General features: G+C 40.9%; 1 protein-coding gene across 1 annotated transcript in view; it reads left to right on the plus strand.

Moving 5' to 3' along the window:
* lrpap1 (low density lipoprotein receptor-related protein associated protein 1) overlaps nt 1-15,604 on the plus strand; it is a 16,465-nt gene continuing 861 nt past the window's right edge. The window contains exons 1-7 of the mRNA XM_080494294.1: nt 1-251; nt 1,207-1,351; nt 4,649-4,779; nt 6,256-6,376; nt 10,815-10,970; nt 13,688-13,770; nt 14,790-14,966. Coding sequence (XP_080350420.1) covers nt 90-251; nt 1,207-1,351; nt 4,649-4,779; nt 6,256-6,376; nt 10,815-10,970; nt 13,688-13,770; nt 14,790-14,966 — 975 coding nt within the window. The 5' untranslated portion in view covers nt 1-89. The remainder of the gene's footprint in view (nt 252-1,206; nt 1,352-4,648; nt 4,780-6,255; nt 6,377-10,814; nt 10,971-13,687; nt 13,771-14,789; nt 14,967-15,604) is intronic.

The raw sequence follows: 15,604 nt of genomic DNA on the forward strand, positions 1-15,604 counted from the left end.
TGAGCAACAGCAACCCTCTAGTTTAGCTAATTTGTGTCCAGCTAACGCGTATTTTCGGGCTCTTTTTTGGGCGTTTGGGTGTTTTAAAAATGAGACCGGTGTGTTTACTCGTGCCTCTTTGCCTCGGAGTGGGTGTAATGGCTGGAAAATACTCTCGGGAGGTGAACGAGCCCAAACCGAGCGGCAGTGATGGGCAGCCGGTGGAGTTCAGGATAGCTAAACTCAACCAGGTGTGGGAGAAAGCCAAAAGGGTGAGTTAATTAGAGAAAATGTGATAAAATTATTGACATTCACACTATTATACAGCTGCTTTGAGCCTAATGTGGAGAGGAGAGGCTTTCGAGTTACTAAGATTGGAGCAGACGCACTGTTTACGTGGTACACACACACGTTTGATATCAAATGTAGCTTGTTCGTAAAGGTTTGAGGTAATTATGGTTGGAGGTATGGCTTAGAAAGAAGATAATGAACAAACCTTAAGCTATTTTATCCATCAGTCACCTTTTTAAAGATAAGTACGATGTAATGTTTGTCACACTATTAATTTCCATAGTGACTTGAGAATAGCTTAAATTCTTCTAGTTATACATGTACACAGATTTTAACGCTTTCTCATATGCGTTTTACACTCTTCGGAATCCTTCACATACAGAGCCTTAAAAGTATGTCAAACCTTTGGATTTTCTTGGGTTTTCTTCAGTAATCCAGCATTAAAAATGATGTGAGTTACAGGTAAAAACAAATGTACCATGCACAACACAAGCAATCAATGAAAGTGTTGCTCAAGACATTGACCATATAACTTGAGTCATAATCAGACATGTTTCTGACTTCACTGCATGACTAAAAGGTTTTTGCACAGTATCATACTCTCATTGTCAAAAATGACAAAGTGGAGTTAATCCTTCTGGCCTCACAGTGAGAACAACTCCAGTTCCAGCAGGCTTTTCCATGCAGAGTTTACATGTTCTCTCTCTCTGTTCTTCAGTTTTCTCTGAGAACTCGGGTTTCCTCCAACAGTAAATTGCCTTCGGGTGTGAAAATATGTGTGTTTATGATTTCTCTGTTTGTCCTGTGATGGACTGGCGACCTGTCGAAGATGCACCCGGTATCGTTGGTGCTTAACGTTGTCCTCTCCTTTCTGTGTGAATGTCCCTCATCTTTCTGTCTAACAAGCTCCGTATTGCGCTGCGTTCGGTTTGATAGATGCAGTTGTCCCCGGTGCGCCAGGCTGAGCTGCACAGCGACCTCAAGATCCAGGAGAAAGATGAGCTGCTGTGGAAGAAGATGAAGGTGGAAGGCCTCGACGAGAACGGAGAGAAAGAGGCACAACTCAGGCGCAACTTCAACGGTGAGACGAGACTCTCTTTTGGCTCGATCTGTCATTGACCTTCACCACGGTACGCTGTGTCACAACCTTTCTGAGTTCTGAAATAATTTATCAAAATCAAGCTGCCATCAAAAAATAAACTATAAGTAATCTTTTATTTACTGCAGTGACCTGCTTGAGATTTGTCATCTCATTTTGGAGGAGTTCCCAACAATTAAATAGTTATTAAAATGCCACTAATGTTGTGATGTAAAACAAAGACGACTCTATCAACTGAAAGGCTCAAAGCAAAGTCTGAATAGAAATCAGTCTTGTACACAGTTGAAGGAAGATCACTGATGAGTGTGAGCAGTTTAACTGAAGTAAGAAAACAGACTGGCATGATTTAATGTTGCCAGATGAATAAATCCAGTCAGATTGTGTTATTAACATGAAGGCTGACGTGCCAGTTGTTTTCTTGACTTTGAGATAGTTGCCTGACACTCCACTAAAAACTAAATGTGAACAGATATGTTTGTCTATTTGAAGAAATATGATTTGCTTAGAGTTTCTCAGTTTGTCAAAGTTAAATTTGCACACGTCAAATTAAACTGTGAAAACACATTTCTCATTGCCTTTGTGGGAAATGCACAAAAAGGCTCTGTGTTAAAAACTATTCCGAATGCATATTTAAAATAACATCATCTGCACAGGTGTATTTATCACAAATTATATTACATATTTACATGATATCATGTTAGTCTTTCAAAAATTGATTTGTAATTTTATTCAAGGCTAAGTTTTTATGGATTTCTATCTGAAGTAAGCTGACATAGTAAAAAGCACCCTGGTCTCTGCAGTCTTGAAATAGATTGCGAATATGAAAACATTTCTAAATAAGTCTTTATTTATTTAATGGACATCACAGGCTTTAGTTTTCTTCATCTTATCGATCCTGTGGAATAAGCAAGGTCTGCTTTCTAAATATAAAGATGTGAGTGGAAGACTCTTAACAGCCGGCGCCATCAATGGATGCCCCTCTCCATTGATTATCAACAGTGTTGTAACAGAATATGTTTTAAGTTTAGCACATGAGCTGAATTTGAGTCAGTCGTCGTTGCATTTCGATGAACACTGTCTGCAGAAGGGGGTGTTTCCAATGTAGCATTTTGGTTTCTATAGTGTATTAGCCAGGTGAGAACAATATGCTATAAACATTAACCATGGGCGTACATGGACATTCCTATTGACAGACGACCAACAACAACTATTTACTACGGCTGTGGGGCACAGTAGCAGCGTTTCCACCGTTGAAATGGAGCGTTTTCAAAAAGTTCCACCTTGGGAATTGTTTTTTTAAAAAAAGCTGTGCTTTTGCTCCGAACCCTGCGGTGATATAAACAAATCTTGGAAACGCAACAATTATATTGCACTTTCACGTGGAAACGTTGTCGCGTAAATGAGGCCCCAATTAAAGGTGACGCCAGCGCAACAGTTAACGATGAAATGCTTCATTAATTCATGAAGAGACCCTGGATAACGAGCATGAAGGAAGTTTTACACTTCTACATCTGCCAGGCAGCAGTTTGGAGCCGCTGTGGACATTTGTAGTAGCTCCACCGGTCCACCTCTGGACCCCTGTCCTTCTTCCCTCCCCTGTGGTGGAGTGACCTTCCTGTTACCAGCACGCTCACTTCCTGCTCCTTAGCTGGACATATATAGATTTTGAACAAGGACGTCATGTAACCTTTTCCCTACTACAACGTCTCCGTCTCCTTGAGTTATTCTTACGGGGCAAAAAAAAACTACAAATCTTTGTTTCTTTACTTTCTCGCCACACTTCTCCGATATGCTGAGATACAAATAGCAACGCCTTCATGGCTTCAAACTGCTTGATCTGTAGGCTCACTTTACTGTTTAACTACTTCGTTTAACAATCTCATGATCAGCCTTGAAAACTTAGTAATATGTGAGTTATACATGTCCAGTAGAGCTACAGAGCCTGCGCACTACTGATGGCATCATGTTAATGAGGCTTTGAAATGACCTCTTTTATGTATGGATACCCTTGTAATGAAGTAACAGGAGTTAATAAGTAACTGTGATGAGTTGCAACAATGCTGAGGTGGTGCTGAATCAGCTGCTGGCTTAAGAGTTTAACAGAACAGGAAGTGCTCCTGGTCTGACTTTCTTCTCAGGTTGATAGTATTTGAAGTATTTACCAGTTTTTACTGATGCACACGTAGGCTTCCTCTCAATCCACATCCATGCGTCTTGGTTCAGTTGTTGACTGTGAGTTGCCCCGGAGATGCGTGACATCTGTGTACTTGTGGGCTTGTGACAGGTGGACGCCCTTTCCGGGGTTCAACCTGAATTTCACCCTCGGTCAGTCGCGACCAGCTGCAGCTCCTCTGTGACATTAAGGTGGATAAAGAGGACATTACAGGATGGCTTGACAAAATAAGATAAAAGAAATAGAATCCTGTCATTGGCGAAATCTTTTAACAATGCAAATTGATAGATGATGATCTCAGTTTTTCATTATCACATCTTACCATATGTGTTTAACCATTTATCGAGCGTTTACTGGTTTTCTTTGCCGTGATGCAGAGTAAACATGATGAAAATGTCTATAATTTCACAAAACCAAACGATTACTATTGAAAATGACTCCAATCTCAACATAAAGCCAATTTTAATGAAACCTTCTGGTGCAAAATGCAGTGAAAAATCTTTACTCATGTTTTTACAAAATCACCCTGACAACACAGCTTTGAAGCTAGAAATGTATGGGTTTTTTATCTTTATAATACTTTTCCATACTCCTGAGTGTTACTGTCCTTTAATATGTTCTTTTCAGAAAAAACGAAAAGCATTGGGGAATGTTTTGAAAATTGCGCTAGTTTTATGTGTTTTTTTATTACGGTATCTTAGATAGATAGATAGATAAATACTTTAATGATCTCCAAGAGAAATTCACAATGAATATCTTCATGTTATATTCATAAAATTGGTCAAACTGGGAAAAATGTATCCCATCCATTTTATTTACTGTCACTCAGCAGTTCAAAGTCATTTATTTTGATCAGTTCCTGTCGGCTTTTCTTACTTGAAACCTTCTATGTTGGCCCTCATTATGTCTCCTCTGCTGTTCCCTTTAACATTTGCAGCCACTTTCTTTGTAATTCATGAGTTCCCCTCACAGGGTTTAGTCCTGTTTAAATTACGAATGTATGCATCTCAGACACTTTGGACGCTCTCGCCTCTGTTGTTTCTCCCTAATGGCCCACGTTGTGATCCCTCGCTACAGTTTGAAAGTCTTCTGATCCTCTCGCACAGTGATCCTGGCAAAGTACGGGATGGATGGGAAAAGAGACACAAGGCCACTGGAGAGCAACTCGCTGAAAGACCACGACAACAAAGAGGGAGACATATTTGACGACCCCCGACTGGACAAACTCTGGAACAAGGTTTGTGTGCAATCCTGAAATACCTTTTAGAAATATCCCTTTTGATGCTGCTCTTCTGAAAGATGGAAGAAAAAAAAAACACTATCACAACTGATTAGGTGCACCAAACAATTCACAAGGCTGCAAGCGTCTATGCAGCAGTTACAAAGCTGGCATCCAGCAGCACCAACTAGTTTTAACTTCTACATCGACACAAAACCTGCACTGCTCGTGCTTCGCAAGCTTGTATTGAGGGTTTATCTGTGGGTACATTCACTGCTGCAGCACTGGAGAGAACATTGAAAAAGTAGGTTTGAAAAAGAATGGGTGGAAAGGTTTTCTCCTGATGTTTATCCACTGTTGTATAACATTGTTCCAACCTGGGCTGAGAGGTAACGAACAACATCTTCTCTCCCAACCAATAAAAAAGCTGATGATTATAGCAAAAAAAAAAATTAAATGCTGCATCTTTATCTTTAATAACAATCAAAACTTTTTCAAGTTTCCTCTTAACTAGAAAATAAAGAAATGACTCAACCTGCTATTTTCCATTCTTCTCTTTCAAAGCGAAAATACTACAGTTTTTTTTTTCTTCTATATCTGGCCAGGCCATGAGTTGGTGCTGATTCTTTCTGTAATGAAATGAAAAAACACATACACACCGATAACAATACGATATAAAGATTAACAATGGCGAGTACATAAACGTTCATATGGACAGAGGACCGTTGGATTCCGGGCGACTGCAAAATATAAAACTACTAAGTCTCAGGAGAATATGGACTGGGAGTCATGACACTCAGGAGGCTGACATTGTGGTTATTGTAGAAGAACTATTTACTACAGCCGTTAAGACTGAGTCGGACTGGTTTCAAAAAGTTCCGGCTTGGCAGCTGTTTTCAAAAAACGGCACTTTCGTGCATCGAGAGCACCGTCGTCGTGTAAACGGACACCCAAAACGCAACAAAAGGTTTTCCGTATTCCCTTGAAAAAGTTGTCGTGTAAACAGGACCTAAAGCTCGACGGGCTGCAGCTTCGCATTTTTACTGAGAAAAACCAGCAATTCACGACGAGCGACCGAAGGAGATGGACGAAAGGAAAATCTCCATTTTAACAGGAAGAAACCTGCAGACCTAGACGTCGAGGGGGAGATGTTTTGCTGTTCCAGTTGGGGTCAGGAGATAGAAGGACAGAAAAACATAGGACATGTTTAGGAAGGGGGTTCTATAAATTCAGCTTAGCTTAAGCTTAATTAATCATGTTTTGTGTAAAATTGTGTTTGAGTCATGGTATGATGGAAGTCCTCTTGCTTTTGGTAACTAAAAATCTCAGCAAAGTAAAATATTTTCATTCCCCTGTTGTCCCTCCTACACCTTCTCAGACGTGTTGCTTGTGGCTGCACAGTATTGATCCGACCCAGAATGCTATTATCGGTCATGCAAAGCATCTCTGTTCTTCTTGAAGACTCTCTTACTCGCTCCGCTCTTCCTCCGCCAGGCCAAGAACTCGGGAAAGTTCTCCGACGAGGAGTTGCTGAATCTGAAACGGGAGCTCCAGCACCACAAGGACAAGATCCACGAGTACAACATCCTCATGGACACAGTCAGCAGGACGGAGGGTGAGCCGTGTGAATCACTCCCTTTGCACTGCTGCCAAGCAGAGGTGTCGCACCACCTCTGCGTTGTGTTTTCGTTCTATCTGAGGCCAAGTTCCCGGCCTTTAGGCCTCGTTCTCCTCTCTGCTGCTTTGTCCTGGTCTTGTTTGATCTCTCACTGCAGCGTGCCGCACACACACACACACACACACACACTGTCTTCTCAGCTCCCACGTCCCCTTTTCAAGATTCAATATCTTTTTTTCAATACAGGCAAAGGTATTGTTCTGCTGTCAGCTGTGCTCCCAAACCAATAGAAGAACTTGAAGAAATACAGAAGGAACAGAAGATGTAGTGTGTGCGTGCGTGCGTGCGTGCGTGCGTGCGTGCGTGCGTGCGTGCGTGCGTGCGTGCGTGTGTGCGTGCGTGCGTGTGTGTGCGCGCGCGTGTGTGTGCGCGCGCGTGTGTGTGCACGCGCGTGTGTGTGTGTATGTGTGTGTGTGTGTGTGTGTGTGTGTTAAATGTGATTTTTTTTTTTTTTTTTTTTTGGTTAATATTTTTATTAGGAGGTAAGGCACAAATTAGAACAGAAACCAATGTTGTAATTACATTGAGTATCGCAACATAACTGTATCACAATTGAAAATGTAAACATATCGATACAGTAGAAATACTGTGCATCATGATGAAGAGCAAGACATACAGTCTGCCTCCTAGGGTGTTTTCTTGTTTGGTGTTTGTAGCCCAACAGGAACATGTTCGGGCAACAAACAAACAGTGGTTAAATGTGATATTAAAGTGTCCCTGAAATAATTCTATTAAAATACACCAGTATTTAGCATTATTTTCCCCCTTTCGAATGATATATGACACACCAATGACAATCACACCACTATCTTGCTCTTGAGCGCCGAACGTCTAAATATGCCTTTAAATCTCCCGCCCTGTGAATCTGACCTAGTTTTCCCAACTTGCCGTAGTTTTGCGCTGTGACGTATGAGGGGTTATTTACTTCCGCCCACAACAGCTGATCGTAGCGTCTTGTTTACATGTGCTCTGCATTATCGCGTTATTTAGCAGTTTTTTAGAGCCATGCCTAAGCGTTGTGTTGCGGCTGGGTGTTCCCAAATGCCCAGTCAGTCTGTAAGTGTCCATAAATTCCCAAAAGATCAAACTTTGAGGAGATTATGGACAAAACAAGTGCAGCGCACTCGCTCCAACTGGACACCAACAGAGGCCTCCTATCTCTGCAGTCAACATTTCACAGATGACTGTTACGAAACAGCACCCGCAATCCGAGAGTCACTTGGTTTTGCTGTGAAGAGGAAACGTATCCTGAAACCTGGTTCTGTCCCCACCATTTTTAAACGGCTTTTTAACGGATTTTTAAACCCAACCTTCAGTAAGTCTTTTTAAAACCTGCTAAAACTTAAGACAAATAGACCAATAAACTTTGCAAAACACCCACTCTGACACAAGGGTAAATACCCGGTCACACACAATATGTGCACACGGGTAAATACCCGGTCACGCACAATATGTGCACACGGGTAAATACCCGGTCACGCACAATATGTGCACAAGGGTAAATACCCGGTCACGCACAATATGTGCACACGGGTAAATACCCGGTCACGCACAATATGTGCACACGGGTAAATACCCGGTCACGCACAATATGTACTCACGGCTCAAACATGTATGGTTGAACGCCTTGATTTTCTTCTAATTCTTCCTCCGATGATTCCTCTCCTTCATCTTCGTCCAAAACCAACGATACGTCACTTAAATCTTCGCTAACATCGCTCCTAGGTGCTTCTGTATCGCCAAACCCCTCCATTCTTCAATCAGCTGATGTTGTTTTGGCTGGGACATATAACCCCTCGTACGTCATATCCGGTCTAGCTCAGGCGGCTCACATTTATGGCCCGCAAATATACCGTCGTCTGCTGCATCATGTAAAGTCAATTAAAAGGGTCGGAATTCGGACTTTTATCTGGGAATGTTATATACCTTTCGAAAGCATATTTATTCTTCTTTCTAAAGATGAAATATGATAAACATTTCAGGGACACTTTAACTTGTTGGAAAAAGTGTGCGAGATCAAATAGAGGAAAAGTGTTGGTGGGCCCTGAACTTCAGTCCAACCAAGGACAAACACAAATTTGGATTAGACAATTAGTGTTAGCGCAGTATCAAATACTACATGTCAGTATTTGATACAAGAAGCAATGTTTTCCAGTTGAGAACACAAAACCTGCGTATTAGCAGTCTTCTTACAAGACAGCCATGCTCAGAGCCACTGACAGAGCAACTTTTAGAAAAATGCTCCATCTCCGTGTAAATGGAGCACGTTCTCTGCAACGCTAAATGGTTTTTCTGCATATGCTCAGTAGAGGGACAATAAGAACAATGTTTTCCGATCATGACTCCCAGTTCATTTTCTCCAGGGACTTTAGGTTTATAGTTGACAGTCGCTATTAATAATAAATGTTGATCACTGTAATGTTAATGTTGATAGCGTATTGTTCTCATGTGCATAGTTTCATTATGAAAACAAGCAGCACCCAACATGTTAACGACATCGTTTTCAGCATTTGTTCCATTTCCATGTAAACGGAAATCATTTTCAAAACGATTTTCACTTGAAACGTTGTGTAAATGGGCTCTATACGATTTGTTTCGGGGTGCTCTCATACACTCTTTCATCCTGTTTTTAAAAAAAATATTGTCCTCCATCAGACTGAGCAGTGCAGTCTCATCTGTCTCGTGGGTTACATTTGTTAGCCTCCTTCACTCCTTTCCTGGTTTTAGTTGGTGGAACTGAAAGGAAGGTTTTCTTCTTCATAACATGCAATAATAAATAATACTGTGTTCATGTCCCAGCCCTACTTCAAATAAACCCTGGTATATATATTTTAGACCACACAAAAAAAAAAATCTCCTATTCTGCCTAATGTGTCCATTGGTGCGCAGTTTTGTAGGTGTAGAGTCTGAAGTCTGAGCTCTGTTCAGCCATGTGGTCGTGTACGTAGGTGGCAAGTATCAGACTGCACATGTTGCCACCCACTGCTCTCCGCTCTATCAGTCCATGTCACATCACATCACGCTGTGAGTTTTAAGCGGGGCTGACAGGCCCCACTGTGTTTTCAGATCGACGTGTGGAGGACCGGCTCGTCTCTGTCGGATGTGACTGACACGTTGCAGCTGTTTTGTGCCAGAACTTTTCCGTGAGCGCTCCGCTGCGCGACGGCTCTGCCAAACAAGCCGGGCGTATTTTATGCCTGTCTGATGCGTTTAAAGCTTGAGCCAATCACATGTTTGCTGTAGGGGGAGTCTCTGTGCACCTCCACTGCAGCACCTCCTTCGTCCACAGCTCGGATGGGCTTTCCATTTATTTGTTTTTTTGTTTTTTTTTCTGAATGTCAGCTGTTATTGTTCGGCTGTTAAGCTGCTGTCCAACTTGATAGTCCCTTTTCCTAAACTCACAGTCAGCTGAAGAAGTTTAGAGTCCTCTTAAAGGCAACATGAGATTAATATATATATATGTATATAAAAAACTTTATTAAATGACTTACTATAATTTTAGAGCACATGTTTTTCAGGACAGTTTCATGAATATATTCAACATATTCCAATCAGAATATTTAACCAAATGCAACATTACTGGAAATAAAAGCAGTCCTTAGTTTTAAACAGTCGGAACAGAAAATTTTAATTTACTCTTGACAAAAGTAACGGCATCTATTTGAAGATGTTGAAATGCTCCTAAATTAAAACTAAATAAAGCCTTTAAGCCAAACTCATATTCAGTAGTTCACTTAAATTGTGGCACGTGTGAGTGCGTGCCATAACATCTGAAAAGTGGAGGCTGGTGACTCATTTGGCTGGTTTTGGAGAATCTGTGAGCCAAATAAGTAAAGTAATAACATGACAATCAAAAAGAATGAAAGGAAATACAAATAAAATATTGCACAATATGCTTAAGGGAATATCTTTTTTCAAACCAACAAAAGGTGAAGCTCTAAAAGAAAAATGAAGTGTGATAACAGCAGGAAAAGTCTATGTAGGGACAAATGCTTTCTCCCTGTGCATTTAGTTTTTATTGTTTCAGTAAATGAGTTTCAAGTATATGATAGAATGGGCGAAAACTATGAAGATTGCTTTGTGACGCATCCATGCACACTTTGAAAATCTGAGATTAACACGGATGTGAAGAACATCTCAAGGTGTGAAAATGTCTGCAAATCGATATTTGGGAAGCTTGCTCATATAAATACTGCTATATCATGTTGTGGTTTTCCAGAAATATGTGTGAAAATAAGTAATTGTACCCAGAACATCTATGAAGTGAAATAATTCATATAAACTTTTTCAATTCTTGTTGTCTCCTTTGCGTTTCCTCTCCCGCCATGCCTCATCACCTCCCCTCACTCTCGCCTCGTCTGTTTTTCTCCCCCAGAAATTCACAAAAACGTGATCTCCCCGCTGGAGGGCGACGCCAAAGAGCACGTGCTGCAGCAGAAGCACACGGAGCTGAAGGACAAGATGAGAGGCCTGAACCAGGGATTCGAGCGGCTGCGGAAGATCAGCCACGAGGGCTTCAGCGACGACAGCGGTGAGAACAAAAGAAGTCGCTTTCCCTGTATTTCTTGACGAGTCTCTAAAAGCGGAAGTGCTTATGTGCGTTCACTTTGGAAACTAAAGAGGCGTCCAGGCTGGACAGGATGTCGCAGAGAAGTGTTTTGTAAGGGTTTATTCAAATGAACTGCGGCATTCATTCAGGGGCGTAAATGAGCTTTGAAACTGTCGCTGCACTTCTGCTCACAGTTCGCAGCCTTTTATCTCTCCGCTCCTCACAGAAACCGTATTCATGATGAGTCTTCCACTTTGCCTCCAGTCCCTCCAGGTTGTTTGTCATTATGTCACGTTTTATGTCTTTATAGATTTTTTTGGGGGGGGGGAGTGAGGGTTCACATTAATATGTCACAAGAGCACAGAAGTGGAAGTCAGTGGGCAAAGGAAGCAGGAACAACCTCAGTGAAAGGCTTCATGCCTGCATTTCTTCAGAACTCAGTCGGCGAAGGAGTGAGAACGTGTTGAAGTTGCACCATAAATAAAACAGTCGCAATCATTACAGCTTATTAACAGCACTGAGGTTTTCAGAGCACTTTTTGTTCCTGGGGGGGGGGAATCAAATCGATTCTACCAATGACAAGAAATCCATGTTCATCCAGCTTTCTCTCTTTTTTTCTTTTTTTTTTTCCTCCATCTGGGTGGCGTTTGATTGGGTGTCAGAGTGTGAACAGTTCATCCAAAAAGTTTTCCTTTCTGGAACCAGATGTATTATGTGAAGGGCAGAGTCTCTTCCCTATGATTCCTCTTCCCCCACTGTGAGTCGACGGTAAAATGAGCTTCTCCGCCAGCCGCTGATAACTCTCCATAGAACTGGTCTTCCACTTCTGCAGTAAAGCCATACTCAAAAATGCTTCAGCCCTCGCTATTTTTTTCTTTTTTTTTTTGCATATTTTTTGAGAAGAAATCCTGGATAAAAGAAGCTATGAGCAGCTCAGACTTTGGATAATTCCATTAAAAGACACGTTTGTAAGACTGACTTGGTCATAGATATAATGGAAGTTGATTAAAATCATAAAATGTGCTTTAATACCCATTTATAGTGACGATACATAACGACTCGTCGAATATTTAAAGTTAATGCTTCTAACAGGCATGAAGGAAGTTATTGCCATGAGATGTTAATATGATTTATTCTGAGAGGAAAATGAGGCACTTTGTTCATGTGAACGTTGAATATTTCTTTGGAAGAGGGGTGAACGGTATATTTTTCTTCTTTGTTTTAATTGTTTATGTTGGATAACGCGACCAGTGAGTGTCTTTAACGTTCATGTTCATTTTTATTCCAGAGAAGAAGTGATTGTGTCTGTGAACAGTGAGGCTGTGATTCATCTTGCAGTGGATGAAGGAGGAGAGTCGTCTTTTTCTGTGCCGGTTGGCCCGAGGCCCAATGTAACAGAGACAGTTTGTGGAAGACTTCTCAGAAAATCAAAGTAGTTCAATCTTCTCGCTGCCACTCAAGCACTGCCTCGGTTAACTTTTGTGGCCAGTCTCCGTTATTTCCACAACTTCCAGCCTTCCCCGGTGCAATGTCGTGTTCGGCTGCTTTTGGTCCAGTTGGTTTGCGTGCAGGTTTCTGAGCAGCTTCGATGGACAGTTTAAGATGAAAGCAACACGTTTCCTGTTGGTTCATCATGAATGTTCTACTTGTTCTGTTCTCGTGTTCCTCCAGGTCACATCACAACTGGTTCTCAATTTCTCTTGGAAAGATGGATACATGCATACATATTCACTGCGAAATAAAAAGAAACTAATAAATAAATACTAGAATTAAATAAACTGCAGTTCCACCAACATAACATATTTTCCAGAGAATATTTATACAGATTAAATACAATAAACTATCATCAGCTTGTTAATCTGTTCATAGAGATCAACTGATATACAGTAGCAAGATATTTACCAATATTTACAAATTATATATAACACTTGCATATTTACCGATGCATACAGATGACACTAAACCAATATACATTATATGGATTGAAAACCAATGTATATTAACTACTACACAATTATAAGTTAACATTTATACAGAATAAATACTCACAAATATATCAACCAATAAATACAGATTAATCATTCTAAAGGGCACCATCTTATTCACCAATAAATACAGATTAAAGTTTATTTGTTTACATTAAAATCAAAAACGCTATTAAGGAAAAAAAGAGCTTTTAAAAGGTAATTTAATTAATCAATTAAAACGGGAAAATGGTTATAAATGTAAAATGTAACTAATAAGAATGAAATTATATACAATAACATCGTATTTACCAATAAATGCAAATTAAATATGATTGAATAATGCATATTTACCAATAAGTACAGATAACACATCTAAGATTAAATAAATTGAAAAGAATGAATTAAGTACTAATGCTATATTGCTGCATTAAAGATGGAAAAAAAGTTGTTTTGTGTGTTCGGTGCCCTGAGTGCCACAGTGTTGAACCGTCTCTCCATCTTCCCTCCGCCTGGATGAGTTTTGTATTGTTTTATGTCTAGAAATCTGTGGCTCCACCGCTGAAATGTGAAAGCAAGCGGTTTCCTCCCCTCATGTTTAGTTAATATCAACAAGGTGATTGAGCTCGGAGGGTGTCTCGTTTCTCTCCTGATTGTCTGTTCTGAAATATCTGCTTCTCGTCAAAGCCTGCCGTCTCTCTGCATGATTTCTCATTTCATTTCGATGCTCCGCAGAGTTTCGAGAGCCTCGTGTGATTGATCTGTGGGAGTCTGCCAAGCGATCCAACCTCAGCCGAGAGGAGCTGGACTCTCTGAAGGTAACGCTCTCATCCCCTGGTGACTCTTCTGTTTCACTAGACTCTTTCTCGACTGCTGCATTTGTTTCATGGTCCCAAACAACTCTCGGAAACTTTTTAATCAAGTACACTTGAGATCGGCCGTTTTTATAACGCTACATTTCGCAGTCAAGTGGTCCTCGAGCCATGCAGATAATACATGCTTTAATTTCGTCTCGCCTTGACTACTGCGATTCCATTTTCACTTGCTTCAATAAGACTGCAGGTCATACAAAATTCAGCTGCAAGACTTTTGACATGTTTGTCCAAAAGATCCCACATCACCCCCATTTGATCAAATCTTCATTGGTTCCCAGTCAAATTTCGAATTGACAAAAATTTTAATTCTCACTTTCCGGGCGTTGCATTGTCAGGCCCTTCAGTATATTGCGGACATGCTGTGCCCCGACACCTCAGGGCCACCCTCCGATCTGAAGGTCCCAATGACCCGCTTTATAACCTGGGGGGACTCGTCCTTTCAGGCTGTAGCCCCCAGGCTATGGAACAACTTGCCCCTGTCCCTCCGCACATTCGATTCCACTTGGCGTTTTTATTTAACAAAGCTTGTGGCTAAATACTTTTCCAACTTTTACTGTATTTTATGAAATGTGTATGTTCTGTTTTGTTTGCACCCATTTCATGTACGGCACTTAGTGATTCTTTTATCTGCGAAAAGCGCTTTTTAAATAAATTACATTTACAAAGAGCACAACTTATTATAATGAGAGTAGTCTACTCTCCTATAGCTCTTTGTGCTCCTTCCACCTTTTGTCACTTAAGCAAATTAATGCAGGGAACAACTCCAATTTAAATTTAAAATTTTTCAAAGCTATGTGGCCCAAAGAGTATCTTTATCACAGGAAAACATTCAGCTTGACTTTCCTCCGTGACATTTCCTCTCCAGTCGATGCTCGAGATGCGTATCGGCTCTCCTGTGCAGCTGTGCATGTAATTAAAGGTGAGCTGAATTCATCGCCCTCTCTTCCGTCATGCTAATTCAGGAGGAGCTGCATCACTTCGAGACCAAAGTGGAGAAGCACAGCCATTACCAGGAGCAGCTGGAGCTGTCCCACCAGAAGCTGCGACACGTGGCGACTCTGGGCGACAAAGAGCACATCAAGAGGACGCAGGAGAAGTACGACAGCCTCGCCGAGAAGACCAGAGACATGGGATACAAGGTAAAAGAGCGACGCCGGCGTCCGCTCACTACGATAAGGACGGACGCACTTCGGCTGAACGGAGTCTGAGCTGGTTTTCATAATGAACAACAAGAACTTCAAACAAGTTATCTACAAATTCTATTGTCAACCAAAAATACAAACAAGAGAAACTAACTTTTCAGACACTCAGAAGTCTTTCTACTATATCTTTCATGTTTGGTTTAAATCTTGCCTTGTAGCTTTCTTCTCTTGTGGCAACATCTTTCTTGCCATCTCAAATACTTTAAGTAACGGAGGTTTTCCAGTGCTACACTTGTCATACAGAGACATCTAGTGGTCCCAGATGACATCTATCAATATATATTGACATTTATGTGGCTTAAGCAGCCAAACAACTCCAAATAGTGTGACTTCTAGTCCAGAAAATATGGTGATCACACTTATATTTATGGAACTAAACTACTCACAAAAACTAAAGACACTTGTCTTTGGTAGGTTATATCTTGGTTAATGAATCTTAAACCTTTGAAAGTTGTGATTGTTTCATTCTTAAGTAGATGCATGTTTGTTAGAAACCGCATTTGTGGATTTATCCGACAAAGAATCTGACAAAAAGAGCAGTTTTACCACAGAAAAAGTCTCCAATTTGTCTCGAA

The sequence above is a fragment of the Blennius ocellaris genome, assembly GCF_963422515.1.
Source record: "Blennius ocellaris genome assembly, chromosome: 3".
Classification (NCBI taxonomy): domain Eukaryota; kingdom Metazoa; phylum Chordata; class Actinopteri; order Blenniiformes; family Blenniidae; genus Blennius; species Blennius ocellaris.